Source organism: Eublepharis macularius, chromosome 6, assembly GCF_028583425.1.
Source record: "Eublepharis macularius isolate TG4126 chromosome 6, MPM_Emac_v1.0, whole genome shotgun sequence".
NCBI lineage: Eukaryota > Metazoa > Chordata > Lepidosauria > Squamata > Eublepharidae > Eublepharis > Eublepharis macularius.
In genome coordinates this window covers 5,121,509-5,146,373 of record NC_072795.1, presented here as the reverse complement: position 1 = coordinate 5,146,373, position 24,865 = coordinate 5,121,509, and the positions used below count along the sequence as shown (strand labels likewise).

Sequence of the window (24,865 nt, the reverse complement as noted above, 5' to 3'; positions counted from 1 at the left end):
TCCTTCCCAAAACTCTGAAACCACAAAACCAAGTCAATCAAGGGTCAATGACACATTACCACAAATACACAGATCTTGATTCCCGACTTCTCCCTCTTGCTACTGTCTAATCCGTATCATATCTTTGCCACCTGGTTGGGTTATTTTTAACTATTGGTTGTATTTCTGGGACCCCTTCATTGTAGTAATGTTTAGTTTTAATACGTAATATTTACTGTTGCTTGTAATTGTTTTAATGTTGTAAATTGCTTCAGGCATTGTTCGAGGGAGAGGCGGTATAAAAATCTAAGAGATAAATACATAAATAAATAAACTCCCATCCTTCTAGCACAGCACAGCGTCTTGGCTTTGCACGGTAGCATATAAGCCCTAAGCAGACTGGGACCAGTATATCTGTAGGACCGCCTCTCGCCATATGTGCCCTGGAGGGGGTATAGTGAGCCCCCCCGGCTTTCCCACCACTTGCTTTATCTTCATTTCTCCATCCCCCACTCCATGGGATGTTGGGCTGTGGTTGGGTAATGTGGATCTGCCATCAGTTTACTAAACTGTATACTTTTATTTATGGCTTTACATGTGATTTTATTCATTGTCGTTTATCCGCTCTGAGCCCGCGTAAGCGAGGAGAGTGGAATACAAGATTAATAAATCAAATCAATGTGACAATGACTGACGGGGGGATCTAGATTGGCAGCTTTAGCCTAAGTCAGCCCAATGGTTCGTCCAACTCAGAGAAGTGTACAAAATTTGGCTTTGCAAGAGCTCCCACAGAGAAATGCTCTTTGTAGCCTGGCTGCCTAAAGAGGCTTTCGGCTGAAGGAACCTGGGATCTTCGACATGCACGGCCTGAGCTCTTGCACCGAGCTCTGGTTCTTCCCTAGCTGTGAAGGGCCAACTGAAAATACATTTCGGTGGGATGCTGAACTGCACCAGGCATCGTGGAATTCTTCCGGATGGTCCACTGCGCCCACTAATGCGCACAGCCTTCTCTCGCAACGCCTTCCGCAGAACCTATCCAACTCACTGGGCTCTGCTCCTGGCCTTTCTGCCCATCAGAGTGGTCTGTAGTTCCCTCTTAGGCGTCCACAAAGAAGTCGGCAGAGCTTTGAAATGGCTAAGGAAAAAATATCGATCTTGGGGTTTTTAGGCAAGTTTGGAGGGGACGTTCATTCCATCCTTCATTTCCCCCAGCCCTACACACTTCTGACTCTCCCCTAGAGATTTGGGAGGATCCACTCTGCCCCCCACCATTAGGCAAGATAGCCCACCTTCTTGCCATCCCCACACACTTTGGCCATCTTCTGGCCACACACACTTTGGCAATCCAGGCCACCACATGCCACAAGCAGAGGGCTGGCCACAGCACAGGAAATCTTTGCAGACCAAAACCGCCCGTCTAGCAAGAGAGCCGATCTATGGAAGACCCCTCTTCAGCCAGCTTCCACAGTCCATGCATCATACTCTCACACACCCCTCCATGCAATGCACACAACCGGGCATTCTTCCAGCTTCCCCGCATTACCAGGGTTCTGCCGTTGCCAAGAAGGCAGGTTGGTTAGGCCTGCCCCAAATTCAGCTGAGCATTTCCCAGAGCCCTTCAGCCCTTCGCAAAGACCATCAGGGCACAGCGAGGGATGAAATGGTGGAGAGGGGAAAACTGGGCATCGTCAGCTGAACTGGTGAAGCTGTCTTATGCAAATTGGCCCTCATCTACTCTAGCAAGCACTGGTTTTGCAAGGTCTTTTCTAGCTCTATTAAACTGGGAATGACAAGGATCAGTATCTTCTACATGCAAAAGCAGGTGCTCAGCCACGAAGCTGGATCTCTAAGTCCATCAAGGGCACCAAGACGCCGGGCCCTCCTTAGCAGAAGTGCCAAATCAGGGATACAGTACCTCTCTTAAAAAGGCAGGAACAATATTTTACGTGCTGGCTTAGAGAGGAAGCCGTTGCCGCGCTGAGAACGCAATGCAAAAAAGGTCAAGGGCCAGGAAAGCAGAGCAGGATGGTGTACTTTGCATTGGACCAATAACCCATTCCCAACTAGGGGTGTGCGCTTCGGGTTTCCGAATCAAGTATTCTGTAAAGATTCGGGATTTCCGAATTGGCTCCAGCATTGTAAATCACGAAGCAGGAAAACCGAATCTTTTTTTGCTGCGCACCCTATCCCTAACCTCTTTCTGAAATGTTTAGGCACATTGCCTGTTGTTGCACTGCCCTCTACCACTAGTAGCTAATGATATTTATTTATGTATGGCATTCACAGTCCGCCTTTCTCGCTGAGACTCAAGTGCATTTCCCATCTCATTGATCGTATTGCTTTTCACAGTGTAATCTGCCTTGAGTCTCAGCGAGAAAGGCAGACTACAAATAATATAAATAAATAAATACACATTTACACAGGTTGAAGATTCTCCACCAGGTGGCAACCAAGATCCAGCAAAAACATTCTGAGATTGGCTGCTGCCCTGCTCCCACCTCCAACGGATTTGTGCATCAACATGCTCTAAATGCTCGGCTTTATTTGGGGCAGGCTGGTTATAAAGACTGCAGTTTTCTTTATGGGGCTTTACTGTGCAAGGCCCTGACCTGGATAGCCCAGGAAAGCCTGAATTTGTCAGATCTCGGAAGCTAAGCAGGGTCGGCCTTGGTTAGTAATTGGATGGGAGACCTCCAAGGAAGACCAGGGCTGCAGAGGCAAGCAACGGCAAAACACCTCTGTTAGTCTCTTGCCAGGAAATCCCTGCCAGGAGTTGCCATAAGTCAGCTATGACTTGATGGCACTCTCCACCACCACTGTGCAACGAAATAAGAGTTGAAATGCTCTTTTAAAATGGGATTTCCTAGAAAGGAACTGCCAGTAGGCCATATGGGGACTGTAAGTTTGGAGAAAGCACCCCCACCTCAACACTGCTCAGGAGTGGAATAAGCTACTTATTCCATGGCTTTCCCTCCTTGGAAGTCTGCATGGATTTCAGGTAGTGGACTGAGTGTCAGGTGGCTCTCTGGAGACCTCCGCGCAATTCCTGGAGTCGCTGTGAGCAGGGAAAGGCAGGCAGGCAGGCAGGGAGCAAAATCACAGCACACCCCGAGGTACCTGTCAAGAGGGTAGCTAAGAGAGACCAGAGAGGACAGGCGCGGGAGGCAAGACGGCCTTGAAAGTGGCCCCACTTACTCTTGAGAAGGATCGAGGGCTGAGGTGGCCGGGGTGGTGGTTCCCCTGCAGGAAAGAGAGAAACAGAGACCCCACAGGAAGAGACAGAGCAGAGCATTAGTAGGCAACGTGCACTGGGCTGACACTGCGTGCAAGAGAGGTGCAAGAGATGCAGCGAGAGAGGCGAGGAAACGAGTTTCTGGCCACGCTGGGTGCATTTTTCAAGTGTCTTTGACTGCGGCAGCATCCCGGGCCCACCGTAATTTACCATCTTTTTGCAGGGCCTGCCGGACAGAGATATTCCACCCGGCGTATGGCTGAGGCTGGGGCAGGGACGAGCCTTCCAGCCAGTCTCCTGTTGGGAGGGGGTAATGTGACCCCCCCTCCATTCTTATCCCCACCAAGGTGGGTTCATCTTGGTCATCTGGTAACCTTCCTCCACCCCATGGGGTGTGTTGGTCGGGGTTAAGTATTAGCTGCCATTTAGGGGGATGTTTTATTGAATTGAACTGTAATTGTGTAATGTTTCCCTATTGTTAGCCACACTGAGCCCATTTGCAGGGAGGGCAGAGTATAAAAAAGATAAATAAAATAAATAAATATAACTTTGCACCAGTCTGCAGGGACTGGGGACTAAAACTCAGCACAGATGTTGTAATCTGAGGATCTCTGGTTGGCTCTGGCCAGCTTCCTAGAAAGCTTAGTTATAGCTGCATGGACAAGAGACTAATCCTTTCACCCCTGCACAGGCAAACTGAAAGCCAGCTTGCTGCACTGTTAACAATGCTTTGAAGAAAGAGAGATGGTAATAGATAATCATCCATTTTCCCCTTTAAATCCATTTTAGTGTCCGCGCATGGCTTGGCTCTCAACTGGGGCCCTGCCTGGCTGTTATTTACCTTTAAAAGATGAATGGAGATCCATGATCTCAGCCACTTCTAGCTTGAAGCTCTGGTGTTATCACCATCGGTTTTTCTATCAAGCTACATTCCTGGATCTTTGCTGGCCAAAACACGCAGACAGAAACACGCTCTGATCACAACGGGCAGAGCTGTATCAACAGCACGGGGAGGGGAACCAGCATTCCCAAGAAGCAAATTTCTAGCTCCCATGGCAAAGACGAGGCGTCTTGCACAAGGACGCTCAAGTCTAGGGAGATGCAATGTTAGCCAGGAAGCGTAGTTTAGAAAGACAGAGCCGGCGGAGATCGCTCCTCAGAGGGTGTGTTAATTTCATCTTCACCTCCCCAAAGGCTCTGTCAATTTCAATTGACATACCACCTGAGGAGTGATCTCCTCAGGCTCTGTCTTTTAAAACTACGCTTCCTGGCTAACATTGCATCTTCCTACTTGAGCATCCCTGTGTAAGATGTCTCATGTAGAGAGACTCTCAAGGGTTTGTGCCCTTCAACATTTTCCATCCATGCATTTCATCCTTGGTATCCCGCCCCCCTTCCCAGCCTGCTCTTTCTCCTCTCATTTTTGTCATTTAATGAAGCCCCAAACCTTCCAAAACCCGGATTCGGGTCCTGCAGCACCTTAAAAACCAACAAGATTTCCAGGGTGTAAACTTTTGGACAGTCAAAGCTCCCTTTGTCAGATCATCAAAAGTTCACACCCTGGCAAACTTGTTGATCTTTAAGGCGCTGCTGGACTCAAATCTTGCTCTTCTACTACAGGCCAACGTGGCTAGTAGCCGTCTGAAACTAACTTCCAAAATGTGTTTATACCTATTACCCAAAGTTGGGCAAATGGAAATGGGCAAATATGGGGTTTCTTGGGGGCAGGATTCAGGGCCACACTATACAAGGCACCTGAGCCCATAACCCTGTTGATGTTCCCAGAAGGGAGCCTCTTAGGAACCTCACTTGCTACCTTCAGTAAAAGCAGGAAGTGAAGATAAGGGAGAAATAACTAAGGGCCAACACAGAAGCTGTTTTGGAGAAGGAAACCACAGGAAATCCTTGAGAAATCAGTAAGGCTGGTAATCCTACACATATGTCTCCATAGGGAAAGTCCTTAATATGCAAAGGAGCTGTTGGTGCAGATTTGGGACCTGCTGGCTTTTCTACGTAATGGTTTCCTACAGGGCTCATATTGAGGGGGAACGCGAAGGAACGCAGTTCCGGCAGTTCCCCAAAGAGGTCACATGACAGGTGACCCTGCCCACCTGACTCTCGGCCATTTTGGGCCCCTCGCCCTGGATTGGGGCCTCTGACGGGAGGTGGATTGCTTTCCCGATCAGCAGCGGCCCGATCTTGACCATTTTGGCCCCCTTTTTGGCCATTTTCAGCCCCTTTTTGCCTTTTTGGGCCCAATTTCAGCCCTGAATGGCCAGGATTGGGTCCAAAACAGCCAGGATAGGTGATGTCAGGGGGTGTGGCATATGCAAATCAGTTATGCTAATGACACACTTCCAGTGATGTTGAGGGGTGTGGCATATGCTAATGGGTTATGCTAATGAGTTCCTCCAGCTCTTTTTCTACAAAATGACCCCTGGTTTCCTGTAAAAAAAAATCCTACTGTATGTTTTATTTTGCTTGCCTGGGAAAGTAATAAACGATCGATCGATTGATTGACCTTCTGGCAGTACAGAATGCATGGACAGTCAAGGGCCCCATCCCCTTTGCCAGAGCCTGGGGGGAGGGGGCTTGAAGAACATTCCAGAATGCTGATAATGAAGGCACCATCCCCCTCTTGCCTTCGGGCTTCAAATCAGACAAAGCGTTGGTGGTGTGTGTGTGTGGGAAGCCTGGCACGTCTCCTTAGAGCTCACGGCCAGAGTTTGTGTTCTGTCGTCATGCTACACGCTTCAAACGTCTGTGAAGTCTGGCAAACTGGGATTCATGTTGGACCTTTAAACTATAACAGTGAATGGTCCCCATTTCTTGAATATGTAGCCAACTATGCTACAAGTGACAACTCTGAACCAAAAAATAATAAGGATTTTCTATTAATTGTATATGGTATAAAATCTGTAGATCTGGTTGTTGAGCTCAGTATCTTAAATGTTGTAATATAAATCACTCATTTGGTGTTAATAGTTTACATTTTGTTAATGTTGGGAAAAAATTATAAAATAAAAATAAAGAGTTATTTAAAAAAAACTGTAAGAGTGCTGCTGGTCCAAAAACATAACATTCATTCCTAAAACACATGCAAAACGAGTCCCCCATTTTGAAAATTGTTTGCACCTTCCTGCAAAAAAGGACGTGTATTTTGGTTGCAGGGGCATCCGAAGGGACATTTGCACAACGATCCTCGGTGCTGCTGTATGTTCCTCATATTAATGTCAGTGGGTTGTCAACCTGTGGAACTCGCTGCCACAAGATGTAGGGATGGCTGCTGGCTAACATGCACTTAAAAGGGAAGCGGACAGATTTCTGGAGGACCGCCTGGCTGTCGGCCGTGATAGCTTAATAGGTCCCTCTGGGTTCATAGGCAGAATGGGAACCAGTCAGCGGCTGCTAACGGGCTCTGTTTGTGGGCTTCTCTGTGGAGTCTGACTGGCTACTGTTGGAAAACAGGATGTGGACTCGATGGGCCCTTTGTGTACTCTTAAGTATGTTCCTATAACCCTCAGTCCAGTCGCTTCAGCCAGAGGAACGTTCCCTCTCACCTCAAGCAGTGCCAGATTGGGGGGAAAGTGGCTGCAAACTGGGGCAGAAAAATGCTTGGAGAAGGCTGAGTTTTCTTCTGCCAGTGTTTCCATGCCCCCTTGAAATGGCCCCATGTTCACTGTGAATACCACACCTCCCAAAAGTTCAGCCCAGCTGTCATGTTTCATAACAGCAGCCTGGTTCACTGGATTCGCAGAGCGAACCGAGAGAGGAGCAGCCGTGTGCAGGGAAACAGGTAAGCCTCAAGTCTGGGGCAACTTTAAAGGCAGGTTGGTTCATTCACCTCCAAGGCAAACTGATTCTGGTCACCTGGCCTCCCGCTATAGCAAGAGACCTCCCAGAGATTTTTTCTGGGCCCTGCCAGCACTTCACAGCTGGGAAAACTATGGCTGAAAATGGTGTGTGCACGCCAACGTCATGCACCAACCGGAAATGATGTCACCATGTTCTACAATCACCCCAGGCAAATCCTAGAGCGTCGCCTCTGATAACACCACTTCTGATTGGTGCCGGAATTGACACATGAGCCGGTGTGATGCAGGCACACATGTCCCTGCCTGCCAACTCCTCCTGAGTTTTTGCCAGCTGTGGCTGGCAACCCTATGCCGGTGCTGGATTTAAGAGTGGCCCGTGCGTTCCTTATACTGTTCAAAAAGTTGGCCCGATTCAAGGGCCAGATGAAGGCGGCTGTGGCTCAGGAAAGCTCTTGCTTCAGGCTGCACAGTTAGTCCTTAACACTTTCTTTTTCAATATCCTTCTGAGGGCCAAGCTACAAGTGACGAATGACACTTGAAGGGCAAGTGTATTTCTCCCTGTTCACTTGCTCTCCACTCAATCCACTTGCTGTTCAAGTGTCATTCGTCACTTGTAGCTTGGCCCTGAGATTTGTTTCTAAAACCTTGTAGAAAAGGAGATGGAAACAAAAGCCAAGTAAGTGGCAGGGGAGACTGAAAACCCAAGGGGTTGCCCCAAAGCCAGCAATAAAGCCCCAGAGAAAGACCGATCCTCCCCAAGCTAAGTAAGCCCCCTTAACCTTGCTAGAAAAACCACAGGCTGGACAGCGATGCATATACAGGCCCAGGCTTTCTTCTGTACCCACGGAGCTGCTGCACAGTGGCTAACGGAAACTCTGACGCCCAATGTAAAACAGGACAGAGAACGAGAAAGAAATGCATGCTATGACTTGTAGTTCATTCCTCCAGTGCCCCGCAGGCAAAACACAGTTCTTGTCAGGTGAGAGGAGTGGGCGAAGAAGCGGGTCATGGGAGGAACAGCTTACTTTTTGCCCTTCCCGGAAGCTGCGTGGGCCTAGCTGCGTTCAAGTCCACACCTAGGATGTCTGGAGGGTCCATGGGATTTCCCAGGTACAGTCTGTGGGGAGCAGGAGAAAGAAAGAAGCTGTGATTACCTCTCCCCAGGCATCCACTCACCACTGCATCCTCTTCCTAATGCGCATTTATTAAGTTGCTGCATTGGGCAGAGATCCAAAGCAGTCTTTGCCCGCCCCCCCCCAAGCCCCTGCTTTGTCTAGAAAGAAGCAGGCAGTGTGATACAGCTTGGGATAAAGAGCATTGTTTTGGCAAGATCAATAAAATGCAGCTGTCCGGGGGATCTCCCACATTAGACCCGGGCCCCTGAAAGTCCAATCACCACCATTTTGGGTCCTATTAGCAATTTCCTACTCCACACAGCCTGATGTCCCACAGGTCATTTTTAAAGTCCGGCCAAAGTGTGCGTAGAACTAGGCATTTCAATTTCAATACTACCACCATCACCCCTGGGGAACAAGGGAGAGCCAGGCAGGATGTAATACCTGTACAAGGCAAGGGTAGGGTTGGTACATGGGATTGGCTGCTTGGGAACACGCTGGCCGCGCACAGTCTGTACCCACGGCGCCCACACAGAACAGAGGGGTGATGACAGACATGCAGATACTTCTAGGCAGGAGAAATGCCAGGGCTTGTTGTTGATCACTGGCGGAATCTAGGTAATGAACTGGCCTGCCGTTACACTGAGGTTCAAATCAGATGAGATGCTTTCACACTACTTACCTGCTCCCGGAACGCTGTGAGATATCGTGCAAAAAACGCGGAAAATAGCATCTTCTCGCGAGAGTTTTGCGCGACATCGCGCAAAACTCTCGCGAGAAGACGCTATCTTCCGCGGTTTTTTGCGCGATACTTCGCGACGTTCCGGGAGCAGGTAAGTAGTGTGAAAAGGGCCAAGGTTATTGTTAAGCAGAAGCTGGTGTGTGTGTGGATAAGGTCCACGGCATAGGCAACAGGAGATTTACCTCTCTCTCCACTGCTTTCCTGTCCCCAAAGTCTCCCCCCCAACTCCGAATGGCAGTTTTCCCTGCTGGGGGAACGACAAGCTGCCAATAACTGTGGTTGGCTACAAAGGAAGGACAAGATCCAACCAAGCATGTGTGCCTGAGTTGAGAAGGAGACGGAATGGCTGGACGCAACTCAGAAAAGAGTGAAATGCAGCCATTGTTGAATGTTATCCACAGCTGCCGGGAAGGTGCTTGTGGCCTTTGGATATCACTAATCGAAGTGATCAACTGCTTTATGGAATCATTTTGAAACTAAATCTAATACTTTGAAATTAGATTCTCTGCGTTTCCTGGCACCAAAGGAAAAATATGAAGAAATGGATGAGAACATCCAGAAGGAAATTTTGGATCTTCAGGGCACCAGAATATGTAGAATTGTAATTTTAAAAAACAAAAGAAGCAAAATTGTGCATTTCCTGCATTGTGCAGGGGGTTAGACTAGATGGCCCTGAAGATCCCTTCCAACTCTATGATTCTAAGTTAAGCAGAGTCAGCCACAGTTTATACTTGGATGAGAGACCACCAAGGGAGATGGGGTTGGTATGCAATGGCAGGCAATAGCAAACCATTTCTGCTTATCTTGTGCCTTGAAAACCCCATGAGGCGTTGCCATAAGTCAGTTGTGACTCGACAGCACACAATTATACTTTTAAAAAGGAGGGCTGAGATTCTAGGAAAACACAGTGTGTGTTTTCATAGAATCATAGAGTTGGAAGGGGCCATACGGACCATCTAGTCCAACCCCCTGCCCAGTGCAGGATCAGCCTAAAGCATCCCTGACAAATATTCATCCAGCCTCTTCTTGAAAACTGCCAGTGAAGGGGAGCTCACCATCTCCCTAGGCAGCTGAGTCCACTTTTGAACTACTCTGAAAAAGTGAAAAAGTTCTTCCTAATATCCAGCCGGTACCTTTGTGCATGTAATTTAAGCCCATTGCTTCGGGTCCTACCCTCTGCTGCCAACTGGAACAGCTCCCTGCCCTCCTCCAAATGACAGCCTTTCAAATACTTAAAGACAGCAATCATGTCCCCCCTCAACCTCCTCTTCTCCAAACTCAACATTCCCAAGGCCCTCAGCCTTTCCTCGTAGGGCTCAGTTTCCTATGCTCCAACACAATCATAACAAACATGCACAGTTCTTTCCCTGGCCAGTGGGCACCGGCCTGGCCTTCTGCCTCCCCAAAATTCATTCTCAGTCGTTACTCAATGAGAAGGAGAGGTGGACGTGACCTCTGGCCCTACAACACCTCCCAAGAATACCAAACCGAGAACTGCTGGGGAGATGGAGAAAAAGCAGACGTGGCAGAAGGAAACAGAGACAAACACCCAGCGCTCTTACTCGTCGATCTTATCAGGGAAGCCCCAGCTTTGTTGGGGGTTGGTGTCTCCATGGCCCGTATGGATGAAGCTGTTTTTGAGCGGCTGGCTGATGTCGTGGGCCGACAGCCCCGCCACCGAGGTCACTGTGTTGCGCGGGAACTGGCCCACTTTCAGCGTCCGCTTATTCTGACCCCGCCACCAATAATTCTCGGCCCTAGGGAACAAAAAAACGGGCTGGGTTACGAGAAGCGAAGGAGGCGAAATAAGGGCTCGTGTGCTTCCGAGAGGGGACCCTGAAGGGTCTTCAAATGTCTGAGAATTAAGCAGACTATGTTCCACACCCCAGGCTGTGCCCTAGTTTTCCTGTGGATAAGGACGAGGCTGCTTCCACCAAGCACAATTTTTGCGGCGTGTTTAATGGACACAAAACGTATGGGATGCGTGCAACATAGTGTATTTCTGAGGGCTGAGCTACAAGTGACGCCTGACACAGGTTGGACACTTGTCAGCTTCCCTCAAGTTTTGATGGGAAATGTAGGCGTCCTGGTCTTGCAGCTTGGCTCTCCGACTGCTGTCCAATGGACTTTTCAACTGTCACTTGTCCAACATTCTGCCAAGCTGCCTACATTTCCCATCAAAACTTGAGGGAAGCTGGCAAGGGTCCAACCTGTGTCATTCGTCACTTGTAGTTTGGCCCTGAGCCAGAAGGGCTTGTGCTCTAAAATCAACACAGATGGCTTGCAGCGAGATGTTAGGCAGAAAAGCAGTGAGTCCAGTGATGGAACGGGGGAAGCAGGAAAAGTTTTGCTAAAAGACGGGACAAGGCGATGCTCCAATGACCTGAGGCCAGTTGCTCTCTCTTTCTCTCCCTCATCCTAAACTCCCCCACAGGATTGTTGTGAAGATAAAATGGGAGAGTGATGAACCACGTAACACTCAGAGCACCTTGGAGGAAGGGCGGGATAAAAAACACGACAGAGGGCTGAGCTGGCAGTCCTTGCCCTTTCTTCCCAGGAGATAACAGCACAGCAGGGAACTTCTCAGAGCGGATTGGCTCCCTGGCCTCATGGCGCTGTACTTGCTTTGCCCAGAAGCCCAAAGGATTTTCATGTCATTTTATTGGGCCTTTGGTACTCCCCAACAGAGTCAACTATTGAGCGGGCCCAATTCATGCCGAACAGGCAGCAGGAGGCTGAAAGATCCCAGGGGCACATGCACACAGCACCAAAAGAGCAGTGTAGGATCAGCAGTGGGATACATATCCCAAAGTAAAAATGTTCTTGAAGTAAAAACCTGGGTAAGGTACAGAATGCCTGGAGTTGAGTGTGTAAGAGAAGAAATTCAGTATTTGAACAAAGCCTTTCTGAGGTAAAAATTAACATAATTGTAAGGTGTTGCGGAGCTGCACTGGCTCCCCATGGAGTTCCGGATCAAGTTCAAGGTTTGGGTTTTAACCTTTAAAGCCCTAAACGGACTGGGACCAGCATACCTGCGGGACAGCCTCTCCCCATACGTATCCCAGAGACCACTAAGATCGGCAAATAAGAATCTACTAGTGGTCCCTGGCCCCAGGGAGGCCCGACTGGCCTCGACCTGGGCAAGGCTTCTTTAGTCCTGGCCCCAACCTGGTGGAACTCTCCGTCGGAGGACACCCGGGCCCGCCAAGACCTTCTATCTTTTTGGCAGGCCTGTAAAACAGAGTTGTTCCACCAGGCATATGGTTGAGTGATTGTTTCAGGAGCCTCCCTACTAGCGTTGCCTGCCTCCAGGTGGTGGCTGGAGATTTCCTTGAATTACAACCGATCTCCAGGCCATAGAGATCAGTTCCTCTGGAGAAAATGGCTACTTTGGGGGGTGGACTCTATGGCATTATACCCAACTGAGGCCCTTTCCCTTCCCAAACCCTACCCTCTCCAGGCTCCACCCACCAAATCTCCAGGAATTTCCCAACCTGGAGCTGGCAACCCTACAAAATCATCTCCCCCCCCATAAGTGCAGTCACTGGAATATTATTAACTGTGCCCCCCCTCTTTTGTTTACATTATGACTGGGGAAATTGGAGGGGGCCTCCATCTGAGATGTTGTTCCATATGTATTTTGCGGGTTTTGGATTTTACATGTATTTATATGTTTTAATGTGTACTGAGCATTTAATTGTACCCCACCCTGAGCATGTGCATGGGAATGGCAAGCTAAAAATTGAATGAATGAATGAACGAACGAAAGAAAGAAAGGAAGGAAGGAAGGAAGGAAATTAAGAGAAAGGAGCAATTTAATATAAAGAGATTGATCTCCTGAGGTAAAAGTTTACAGTAAAAGGTAAAGAGGAGTAGCAGGAAAGAGAGCATAAACTTTGCAAGTAGAAGATCCCTGATTCAGTTTCCGGTATCTCTAATTAAAAGAACGCGGTGGCTGATGGTGTGAAAGACCCTCCTCGGCCCAAGAACCGGAGAGGACGATACTAGGATAGAAGGACCAATGGTTTAGTCAGCTTAAGAAAGCTGTCACTCGTCAATATTTGCAGCAGAATTTGATTGGCATGCTTATTTCCCGGGAAACTGGAAATGGCATAGTTCTCTTTGTTGCATTCACAAAGTACATGTTTGTTACATGTTCAGGGTTTTTTGCTCTTTCTTATGACTGATAACTGGATTGCGGCCAAGCCTACCGTAGGCTGCAGCCATGATGCAACTCTTAATAAAAGAGTGGAAGAAGTAAGGATGAGTTCTCTTCCTTCATATGTATTTATTTATTTTATTCAACTTATACCCCGCCCTTCCCACAAGCGGGCTCAGGGTGGCAAAAAAAACCCCACTCCTCAAACCTCACCCTGAATTCACCTGAAAACAAGGAATTGAGAGAAAGTCTGGTGAACGTCTCCTCTTCAGATCTAATTTGGAGTCTGGGCATGAATTTGTCTAATCCCGTTCTAAAGACCTCAAATGGCTATCACTACATCCCATGGAAGGGAATTCCACGGGTTACTCTTCCTTTGGTCTGTCCTGAAACTATCGCCCGCCAGCTTCACTAGGTACCACCAAGTGCTACTACTAAAAAGGGGGGGGGGACTCTATTTCCCCCCAACCTATGCATAATTCTACAAACCTTAATTTCTTCCCCTTTAATTGTCTTTTCTCTAAGCTAAACAGACCCAAATTTCCTTAGTTTTTCTTCAATGGGAAGATGATCTGCCGACTAGTTTATACAGATTGTCCATTTTCTGCACCTTTTCTACACTCCACCAGCATTTCAAGGCACAGTAAACCGCAGGGAACAACCAACCATCCACCCATTCCTCATACAACAAGGGACACCTTCTGGGCCGTAACCTCCCATAATCAGAGCGAAGGATCAACACAAGAGGCGCTTAGTGAATAAAAGATGACTCACGCAAGGAAGCCAAGGCATACCCTTCAGAGACAGGAGCTCCACACCCTGAGCTCTGGAGCTCCAGCGTTCATGACCTTGAGGTGTGGGGGAAATGCCTCCCCAACCGCAAATATGGCAGTCAGTCAGCCTCTGAGTCATCCCATTAAACTTTATTGGGTATGTGATAAGCAAACGCCAGCCTTCAACAGTGGAATTTCCTGATGATAGGGGCGGACCAACCTTTTCACTTACCGGGACAGTTGCTGGGGGACGTTGGAGAAGGGATGGTGGCCAGGACCAACTCAATGCAGGTGGAACGGCGTGCCCACTTGGGTTGGATCTGGCTAGCACCGGCAACAACTGGCGTGGGTTGATTAATCTTCTCCTCCCACACCACCACTAGCTCTTGGTAGTACGAGAGAAGAAGACGGACTTGTCCATGCCTCTCATCGTCATTGCTGCTGGCCACCGAGTGGAGGACACTCAACTCTGCTCGCTACTGGGCTGCTTAAGCTGACGATTTGCCCTTGCCTCAGTGGAATACGAAGAAAAAGGAGAGGGGAGGAAACACTAAAAGTTTCAGCCACTGTACTGACTTGTATGTGTGTTGTGTGCCATCAAGTTGCTTCCAACCTATGGTGACCATACGAATGAAAAACCTCCAAAATGTCCTGTCATTTACAGACTTGCTCAGATCCTGCAAACTAGAGGACGTGGCTTCTTTAACTGAGTCCAGCCATCTCGTTTTAGGTCTTCCTCTTTTCCTACTTCCTTCCACTTTCCCCAGCATTACTGACTTTTCCAGAGAATCTTGTCTTCTCATGATGTGACCCCAATACGATAGCCCCTGTGTCATTTTAGCTTCTAGGGAGAATTCAGGCTTGATTTGATCTAGTACCCACTTATTTGCCTTTTTGACCATCCACGGTATCTGCAAAACTCTCCTTCAGCACCACATTTCAAATGAATCGAGTATTGACTTGCACTGGGAAGATGGCTTGAGTGACAGTGAGAAAGGCAGACAATAAATAACGTAAATAAAATAAATAATAAAAGGCTTTGGCGACTTCAGTGGAGATCTCTGAAGATTCTGGAAACGGCAGTTTATTCAGGACAGATACTGGGAGGGGAGGTCTTCCACTATTTCGGTCCCTCGCCCTCTGGCTACAGTCTTCCTTTGCAAGCCCCAACGAAATTAACTTCAGCAGGGGCTGAAAGGAGACTGAATCTCGTTTGCTGCTTCGCAATGCAACTAGATTCTGGGCTGGGTAACTGTTCTGCATCTCAGCTTCAGTTTCACACCTCTAGTCCTCCAGTTTTAATCCTTTCCAAATTGCTATTCTCAGCGCCGGCCTCCCCTTGTGGAGTTGCTGTTTCCACCATTCCTTCTTGCAAGATTATCTTTTGGCTAGGGATCCTGGAGGTATTTTGCTATCTTCTGGGCATGGAGCGGGGGGGGGGGGGGCGTTGAATTTCCTGCATTGCTCAGGGGGTTGGACTAGATGACCCTAGAGGTCCCTTCCAACCCTATGAGTCTATGATTCTGTTGGTCCTCTCCTTCTCTGTGCCTTCAGCTACAAGGCACACTGAAGACGGGCGCTCTGATGCTCAAAAGCTTCTACTCTGAAAATCTTTTTGGTCTCTAAAGTGCCGCGGGACCCAAATCCTACAAATCCTGCTGTTCTACTGCAGACCAGCACGGCTACCTATCCGAAGAAGGGGGCTCTCTCAAAAGCTTCTGTCTTGAAAATCTTGTTGCCATGGGACCCGAATCCTGTTGTTCTCCTGCAAAAGAACATGGCTACCCACCTAAAACTATGAGGTCATGATATCCCCCACTCCTCCGATTTCACCTGTCCATTTCCCTATCTTAGGCAAACCTTGTTCTGAATCACATAACCATCATCTGACTTCTTCCTCCATTGCCTTGAAATCTGAAACAGCCACGGGTGCAGTACCATCTGTTCTAACGGGCAGCGATACTCCAACATCTCTCGCAGAGAAAGGTCCTTCCCCAAACTGGAGAGCCTCAAATTTGAAGATGCCAGGGACCGAGCCTGGGACATTTGGCATGCCAAGCAGCTGCCAAACATGCCCCTGATTTCCTCATGCTTGCCTTTCCAGTCTAATGCAGGCTATGGCCAGGGACACATCACTTCAAAGCTTCGCACATCACCTGGCACGCTGCTAACAGCAAGCCCAGTTTTAATATCTGAGCTTTCTTGCAAAATTCGTAAGGATTTTCAGTTTTGCCAAGATAGTAAAGAGTCCAGCAGCACCTTTAAGACTAACCGACTTTATTGTAGCATAAGCTTTTGAGAACCACAGGTCTCTTCGTCTGACGAAGAGACCTGTGGTTCTCGAAAGCTTATGCTACAATAAAGTCGGTTAGCCTTAAAGGTGCTGCTGGACTCTTTACTATTTTGCGACTACAGACTAACATGGCTAACTCCTCCAGTTTTACCAAGCACATAGGATGGGAATGTGGTCAGATATAGCCACCCCATAACAGGTCTGTGCCACTTAGGATCTAATAGGCAGGACGCAACCCATAAACAGAAGCCCACCTTCTGTTTTTGCTGCTCGCCTGGGACTGCACAACTCGGATGTTTGTGTGTGTGATTGTGTGTGTGATCCAGCTCTTATCAAGCCACAACACAGGAGCAGTGGGATACAGTGTGCAGGTTTGCCTTTTACCAGCCTGTCTTTTGTTTCGAGTGTGCAATTCAAGTCTGTTCTACTGACTGCGAGGACTGGGAAACAAAGCACATGGGCTGAGTTTGCAGTGGCGACGGCCAGGGTCTCCAGGGCTATTAAGCCATGGCTTGAAGCTCTGTAGACCAGAGTGAGGCGGCGGCAGTTCCATTTCAACCACTGAGTAATAAGTTGGCACAGAGAAGAGACTCATCGAGAAGGTAAACAGGAAAAGGGCAGAGCCAGGCCTGGTGCGAATGACTCACTGGGTAACTTCAGGAGACGGCCTTCCTCCAGCCGGCAGAGTTACAGGCCGGAGAAGCACCGGGGCCCCAACACTGGCACAGTCCTTCAGGGACCTTCTCTTCCACACCTGCTTCTACAAAGCTCTCAGTCAGTCCCCGGAAGATTTTACTCTACCACTCCCACACACATCGTTCCTCTGCCTTAACAGACGTGGAACTGTATATCCAGAGCAAACGCAAAGATCTCACGTAGCGCGCCCCCCGCCCTTCCAGGAAAGGAAGTAACCTCTGAGCCTTTGCAAACATGTCAATCAGTGATCGATGCAAGTGGAGGACTGCAGCCTGCATCGATATGTTCAGGTAAACTGCAACGGAGGCACCTGTCATCACTGGAGCATGGACTCTTACGTGACTTCTGCCATGCGTCTACTGCCACGGAGGACTTTGAGTCTGCCACAGTGCAGCTTAGAGCCCAGCCCAAAGCTCTGCAACTGGAAGATTTCAGTACACTTAGCTCTCAAAACTAAGAAAGACCTAGTTAGTTGGTTGTTGTGGGTTTTCCGGGCTGTATTGCCGTGGTCTTGGCATTGTAGTTCAGGAACAGCCCGGAAAACCCACAACAACCATCGTTCTCCGGCCGTGAAAGCCTTCGACAATACAACTAGTTAGTTCTTTCCTTTTTCAAGGAAGAAGCTTCCACGAACTCTTTGGGCAAACTACAGGCAACTGAACGCCCTTCTAGGTCAGGTTGGACCCACTGCCCCTCCCTGTGGTGGAGCTAACCATCAGTTGCACTCTCTCTTATTTATGGCACAGGGGAAGTGATTCCAGATGACAACCCCCAAAAAGCAGGGGCTTTTTTGAGGACACTCCACACAACAGCAAGCGCTGCCCAGCATTATTTTTATTCATTTATTTACTTCATATAAACCTTGCATTGCTCCCAAAGCTGTGCACATCATTCTCCTTGCCTCTGTTTTATCCTTACAATAACCCTGTGAGGTTGGTTAGGCTGAGAGGGTGTGACCAGCCCAAGGTCACCCACTGAGCTTCCACGGCAGGGCAGAGACTCGAACCTGGTTGCCCAGACCCAAGTCCAACACTCTAACCTCTACACCACACTGGCTTTCTAACAGGGAACAAGTGAAGCTGGTCTATGTTCAGCCCCGTAGTCTATCAAGGTCCGTATTGTTTATTCTTGACTGGCAGAGGTTCTCCAGTCTCAGGAAGAGATCTTTCACATTGGCTGTTGTGGGTTTTCTGGGCTGTATTGCCGTGGTCTTGGCCAAGACTACGGCAATACAGCCCGGAAAACCCACAACAGCCATTGTTCTCCGGCTGTGAAAGCCTTCGACAATACATCTTTCACATTGTCTACGGCCTCAGCGTTTTAACTGGAGATGCCAAGGACAGAACTTGAGACTTTCAGTATGCCATGCAGGTGCTCCATTACTGAGCCACAACCTCCTCTCCTAGCTCTTGAGCATCCTCTACTCACCACAGCTGCAACGACAGGAGCCAAGACAAGAATTATAGCGTTGGAAGGGACCGCCAGGGTCATCTAGTCCACCCCCCATGCACAGTGCAGGAAATTTACACATACCTCCCTGCCCCATGATCTCTGCTCATGCCCAGAAGATAGGCAACAACAAGGGGAAAACACCTGGATAGGTTAAACAACTACAAATATAAGCCGGGCGAAAGACAGTTTACAAACAGTCACAAAATTTTTTCAATTTTTGAAGAATTTTTTAAATTTTGCAAAGTGCAAAGTATTAAGTGCAAATACATTCAATAAATAAGCTAATAAATACAATAAATAATAAATACAATAAATAAGCTAATAAAGATCAAGTTCATCTGGTAAGAACTCCAGCTTGTGAAAACCAGAGTATTAGTCAATTTCATTATCTTTTTCTTTCAGCAACAGGTTGAAGACCTGTTCTTTATGATGGTCTTCAACCTGCTGCTGAAAGAAAAAGATAATGAAATTGACTAATACTCTGGTTTTCACCAGTTGGGAGTTCTTACCATATGAACTTGATCTTTATTAGCTTATTTATTGTATTTATTATATTGAATGTATTTGCACTTAATACTTTGCACTTTGCCCATGCCCAGAAGATGGCAAAACACCGTCAGGATCCCTAGCTGAACTGGCCTGGGGAAAATTGCTACCTGACCCCAAGGTGGCGATCGGCCTTACCCTGGGCGTGTAAGAAGGGGCCACGAGAACTAAGCACTGATGTAACCCTTCCTGCCCTCTCTCTCATGATCTGCCTAGAGATCTGCTCAATTGCAACCTCACTTTACCCGTTCTAGTCTCTGCTTTTCCTTGTCCACCAAAATCGTGGCAGCAATCAGCTGCCTCCGCTGCTGCCTCCAAGCCACAATGACTGCTTCTTAGTTGGAAAAAGGCCATGCACACCTGGTGTTGGCAAAGCGGGGTGCCAAGTGACAAAGGTGGGGGATGGTTTCAGAGGGGGAGAAGGTTGTCCTCGTTTTTCTAAAACAGCTCCTGTGAGGACTAAATCTGGATGATGGAAGCATTTGTGATATCGAAGACACCCTTGATTGCACCTTTGACTTCTCTGGATTCCTTGCAGAGACAGAGACAATTCTTGCCAATTTCACAAAAGCTTGTATTGTCGAAGGCTTTCCAATCACCACCCCCGACAGAAAAGAGGCATAATGAAAACATTAGTGGATCGTGCAAGACGGATATGTGAGCCGCACTTTCTCAATGAGGAAATTAATCATCTAAACCATGCACTTCAGGCAAATGGCTACTCCAGAAATGAAATCCGAAGAGCAATCAAACCCGGGATGAATCAAACAACCAAGGAAAAACAGTCTCCTACAGGAAAAGTGTTTTTGCCATATATCAAAGGAATTACTGATCAGATGGGAAAGCTTATGAAAAAGCATAACCTTCAAGCAGTATTCAGACCCACCCGAAAAATACAACAGATGCTACGATCAGCAAAAGACAGTAGAGACCCCCTCACCTCTGCAGGAGTATACCGTATACCCTGCAGCTGTGGACAAGTTTACATCGGGACCACAAAGCGTAGCATCCAGACAAGAATAAAAGAACATGAAAGACACTGCAGACTTGGACAACCTGAAAAATCAGCAGTGGCTGAACATAGCCTAACGCAAACAGGGCACAGTATCTTATTCCAGGACACCAAAATACTGGACAACACTTCCAACTACTTTGTCAGATTGCACAGGGAAGCCATTGAAATTCACAAGCATAAGCAAAACTTCAACAGGAAAGAAGAAACCTTAAGAATGAACAGAGCATGGTTTCCAGTTCTGAAAAACACCAGGCCAACAAAACACTCTATACCCGACAATAGCCCTGCAGAGAAGATTAGCACATCAAGCCCCAATCCATATGCAAAAGAACCTCCTCAGGATACAGTGAAGCCTCCCGCCATTAGCATTCCACACCCTGGGAAACTCTTACAGGATGACTCAGCTCAACCCCACCCCTCCTGAGTAGATACAAATGACCTGCCAACATCTTTTCCACACTGTGACACTGAGAGATCTCTGTCTTTTGGTGCTACACCTCTGAAGATGCCAGCCACAGCTGCTGGCGAAACGTCAGGAACTACAATGCCAAGACCACGGCAATACAGCCCGGAAAACCCACAACAACCATCACAAAAGCTTCTTTACAAAAATAGGTGGGAAGGGGAGATTTAGTTGGAGCTGCACTGCTGCCCCCAACCACATCATAGGCCACCCCTCTGTGGTGGGGGGGTGCAGAAAAATGACAGGACCACTGCGTTACAGTCAATTCACAGCAGAATGAACTGAACTGGCAAGTAAAATTATCTCCCTAAATCAGCGCTTGACAAAAGATGAAAGGACAAGGGAAACAGTTACGGCAGGATTCCAAGTGAAAGTTGTGATGCTCGAGAAAAATAAGTAAGCAACTGGCATCAATGAATAAAGAAAAAGACTAGCGTACATGAGGCTAGTCAGTTAGCAAACCAAACTGAAACGCATGTTGCAAGATTTCCAAGAAAAAGCGGCCTGGGGCAGAGGACCTGATGTGACGTTCAGGGCAACTCAGTGGGAGGCAGGCAGACCTGACTCATGAGGCCGCATCTGCTGGGAAGTTCTCCTGCTGAAGAGTCACTGAATTAAACAGTGGGCGGGGCCCGCTAGATTTTCTGCTTCCAGCATGGAAATCTCTTGAGCCTCCTTACAAACGTGCATTCCTGTCTGTGCTGGGCAGATCTGTGAAGGACCACAGTAGGATGCGCAGGTAGAAAGTAGATCCAGAGGAGTTAGCCGTGTTAGTCTGTAGTAGCAAAATCGGAAAGAGTCCAGTAGCACCTTTAAGACTAACCAACTTGACTGTAGCATAAGCTTTTGAGAATCACAGTTCTCTTCGTCAGATGCATCTGACAAAGAGAACTGTGGTTCTCGAAAGTTTATGCTACAGTCAAGTTGGTTTGTCTTAAAGGTGCTACTGGTCTCTTTTCAATTCAGGTAGAAACTGTGCAGTTCTCAGGTCTGTGTGTGCAAGACTTTAGCAGCAACAACAACAATAATGTCCTTACAACCCCCCCCCCCCCAAATCCCTTTTCTTACAGTCCACAGAGGTCACCGCAACTGGTTCCAGCAACATGTTTTCTACCAAAGTTATGAGCTTGGGCAATTTACAGATGGCAAAACTGAGGCCAAGCTGAACTACCAGCAAGAAAACAGCACATCAGAATTAGAACACAGAGCTGCTGTTTCCGAGATATGCTCGCTCGCCTGCCCTGTGTCACTTGAGAGCAACAAGAGGACAAGACCAGAGAAAAATTCAAACCCAGGAGCACCTTAAAGACCGACGAGATTTTCAGGGAATAAGGTTTTGGGAGTCAAAGCTAGAACTTTGTTTCAGCCGAGTAGCCGTGTTGGCCTGCCGTAGAAGAGCATGGATCAAGTCCAGTAGCACCTTACAGACCAACAAGATTTCCAGCATGTAAGCTTTCGAAAGTCAAAGAGCTATCTTTCTAAGGAAGTGAGACCTCAAAAGCTTATACCCTGGAAAATCTCTTTAAGGTGCTGCCGGACTCGAATCTTCTTCTACACAGCTACCTGCCTGAAACGATCCATAGGAAGCATAAAATCCAGCCGCAGAATGTAGCAGAGTAACTTCCCTTTTCAATAAAATCACTGCTGGCTTCACTCCTTGCCCTCCCCTCCCCTCCAGCCACTTCCCATATCCATCAGGGACAAGTTTTCACCTCCTTTGGGGCTCCTGGGAAAACCCTCGCCGGACCCTCAGGCCATCCTTGCTGCCAGCAGGGAGCAACCCAGCGGCTCTGGCACCAGCTTCCAAGGCCTCTCCAAGAGCAGCCGCTCGTGCAGAAGAAGCGCTTTATGCGCTTTGCTCCGTCACTCGGCAGGGCAGCGATGATGTCATATGGGTGGGGGTGTGCACACGCCGGTTCCGGCATTCAGCTACACCCTTGTCCCTGACTCCTGTTACAAACCACCTCCCTGCAATTAAAAGCACCCCGCCCCAAGCTGCAAACGCTGCGGAGCAAAAGGTGGGAGGAGAAAAACACACAGTCCCTGGAGGGACGGCCCGATTCATGGCTCTGGGGGTGACGAACACAGAGGTGCCTCGCAGGGGGAAGGCTGCCAAGAGGGAGGGGCAGGGACGGCTGGCTGGGAGGGAGGGGACCTGTGGCAGAGGCTCCCAAACATTCCTACGAAGTTCCCTGCTGGATCAAATCTGTGATCCTCTCTCACATGGTGAACAACCAGTTACTCCCGAGGGCCAAAAACAGGGCAAATCGGCCTCCCCTTGACATCGCCTCCTGGCACCGGGATCCAGAGGTTTACTGCCTTTGGTTCCCTTTAGTCTCCATGGCTAGTAGCCACTACATACCCCTCCTCCGTGAATCTGAATGCCTGAGGCCGTCACATCTGGAAACAAATTTCACATTTTCATCACTCTTTATGAAAGAAGGTATTTCCTTTTGTCCCCATCAGCTTCACTGGACATCCGTGAGTTCTAGTATTTGGGGAGAGGGAGAAGAAGTCCTCTCTGCCCACTTTCTCTACCTCAGGCATAAGTTTACAAATTTCAGCCTCCCACAACTGCTGTCAGATTTTCGGTGCTCCCTACTGCATCTCTGAGACCGAGGGTGGGGGAACTGAAAGGGGCAGGTGAGAAAAGCATGCTGAACTCCCCCCCCCAACAACCACTCCCCCCAACTCCATTCACTTTCCCTGCAGCATGTTTTCTTGTAGGTCCCCTGATGTCTAGAACTATGTCCTCTGTGAGCATCTCCACTGTGCTGCCATCCCACCCATATAAACATCCCAAACTGTTTTGTATTCAGACAGACCACAGTTCCACCAGCCTGTCCGTCCCATAGCAGACCTCCAAAGCCTCGAGACTTTTCGGAACTTGTTATCCAAGATCCTCGGAAATGTCAAGGACAGAAGCCAAGAATGGAACTTGGTAGACCCCCCCCCCGCTATGTTCCTTAGGGCTCTCCCTCCAAAGCCCCCCCTTAAAAGCCCCCCCACTTGCGCCTTCTGGCACATCCCACTAGTCCTCAACTTCCATTGGCGTGAAGTCTCAGCATCTGTGACTTCACTTGCCCACAAGAATCACCTGCTGTCCTCAGCTCTTCCGCTCCGGTCTGCAAAGCATCATGGACAGGAGGGCAGGGCCTTTTCTGTTGTGGCCCTGGATTATGCAGCTGCCTTCATTCCTCTGGCTCTAAACTTTTTTGAGTTTTCAGAATCAGGGTAAGACTCATGTTTTTCCAAGCAGTTCGTTGACTGACATTCCCCCATATTTGCCACTGATCTTTTTCTTTCTGCTTTTCAGCTTCCCGTAAATGGCCCCTTTAAAAAGTTTTTTAAATGTTCCAGTGCTGTGGAAGGCAGTGGTTTTTTTAGGGCTCAGCTAAACTAAAAGGCAGCAGGAAAAGAGGAAGACCTAAAACGAGGTGGCTTGACTCAATAAAAGAAGCCACATCCTCCAGTTTGCAGGATCTGAGCAGGTCTGTTAGAGATAGAACGTTTTGGAGGTCTTTCATTCATAGGGTCGCCATAGGTCGGAAACGACTTGACGGCACATAACACTCACACAAACTAAACTGCTGTTTTGATTATGCATTAATATGTTTTCCTGGTCTGGGGAAATGGGAAGCTGGTTACTTATTTCAATGAAGATAGATAGGGGCCTTTGTCTAAGAGTCTATCTACACGAGACGCCGGGGCACGTGTTCGTCAAGTGTCAGGAGACGCAATGTTAGCCAGGAAGCGTAGACAGAGCTGCTGGACTGTCTCCCTGTCTGGAGTTTTTACCCTGCTGCCCTCGCTGCTTAAAACTTGGCAGGGCAAAAGCTCTGGAAGAGGGGATGCCAGAGGCGGCGGAGGGCTGTGAGAGAATCCATGCCCTCCAAAGCAATCTCCGCTGGATCTGTCATTTAAAACTACCCTTCCCGGCTAACATTGCATCTCCCAACATGTGAAAAACATATGTCAAAAGTATTGGGTAGAGAGACTCTAAGTGCAGCACATGTTGTTCTCCCCTCCTCCATTTTAGCCGCACAACAACCCTGTGAGGTAGGGTAAGATTGAACCTGTGTGATTGGCCCAGTAAACTTCACAGTCTGTGTGTGTGTGTGTGTGTGGTGTGGGGGGGTGGGATTTAAACTCCAGTCTCCCAGATTCTAGCCCAACACTATAACCACTTTAGAACACAGCTACCTCCTGTGGGAAACAGGATGCATGTTTGGTCCGATCCAGTAAGAAAATGCTTACACCCTGCAAAGTAGGCCAGTATCATCTCCCATACTACAGATGGGCATCTGAGACTGGCAATTAGCATCTTGCCTAAGAGGCTGAGAGTCTCTCTACATGAGACACCTCGGCGCATGTTGTTCAAGTGTAGGGAGACGCCATGTTAGCCGGGAAGCACAGTTTAAAAAGACAGAGCCTGTGGAGAGCGCTCCTCAGAGGGTTTGTCAATTTCATCTTCGCCTCCCCAAAGGCTCTGTCAATTTCACCTCTCTAGTCTAAAACTGTGTGGGATCTCAAGCAGTGAGGAATGGAAATGGGCTGGGGCTGCCTTCCAGAGCCGAGGTTCTAA

General features: G+C 48.4%; 1 protein-coding gene across 3 annotated transcripts in view; it reads right to left on the bottom strand.

Moving 5' to 3' along the window:
* The window catches only part of TNK2 (tyrosine kinase non receptor 2), a 132,037-nt gene that overhangs the window by 10,921 nt on the left and 96,251 nt on the right, over positions 1-24,865 (bottom strand). For all 3 annotated transcript variants that reach the window (XM_054984138.1, XM_054984139.1, XM_054984140.1), the window contains 2 exons: positions 10,446-10,640; positions 8,052-8,143 (listed from right to left, as the gene is read on the bottom strand). In XM_054984138.1, the coding sequence (XP_054840113.1) occupies positions 8,052-8,143; positions 10,446-10,640 (287 nt within the window). The remainder of the gene's footprint in view (positions 1-8,051; positions 8,144-10,445; positions 10,641-24,865) is intronic.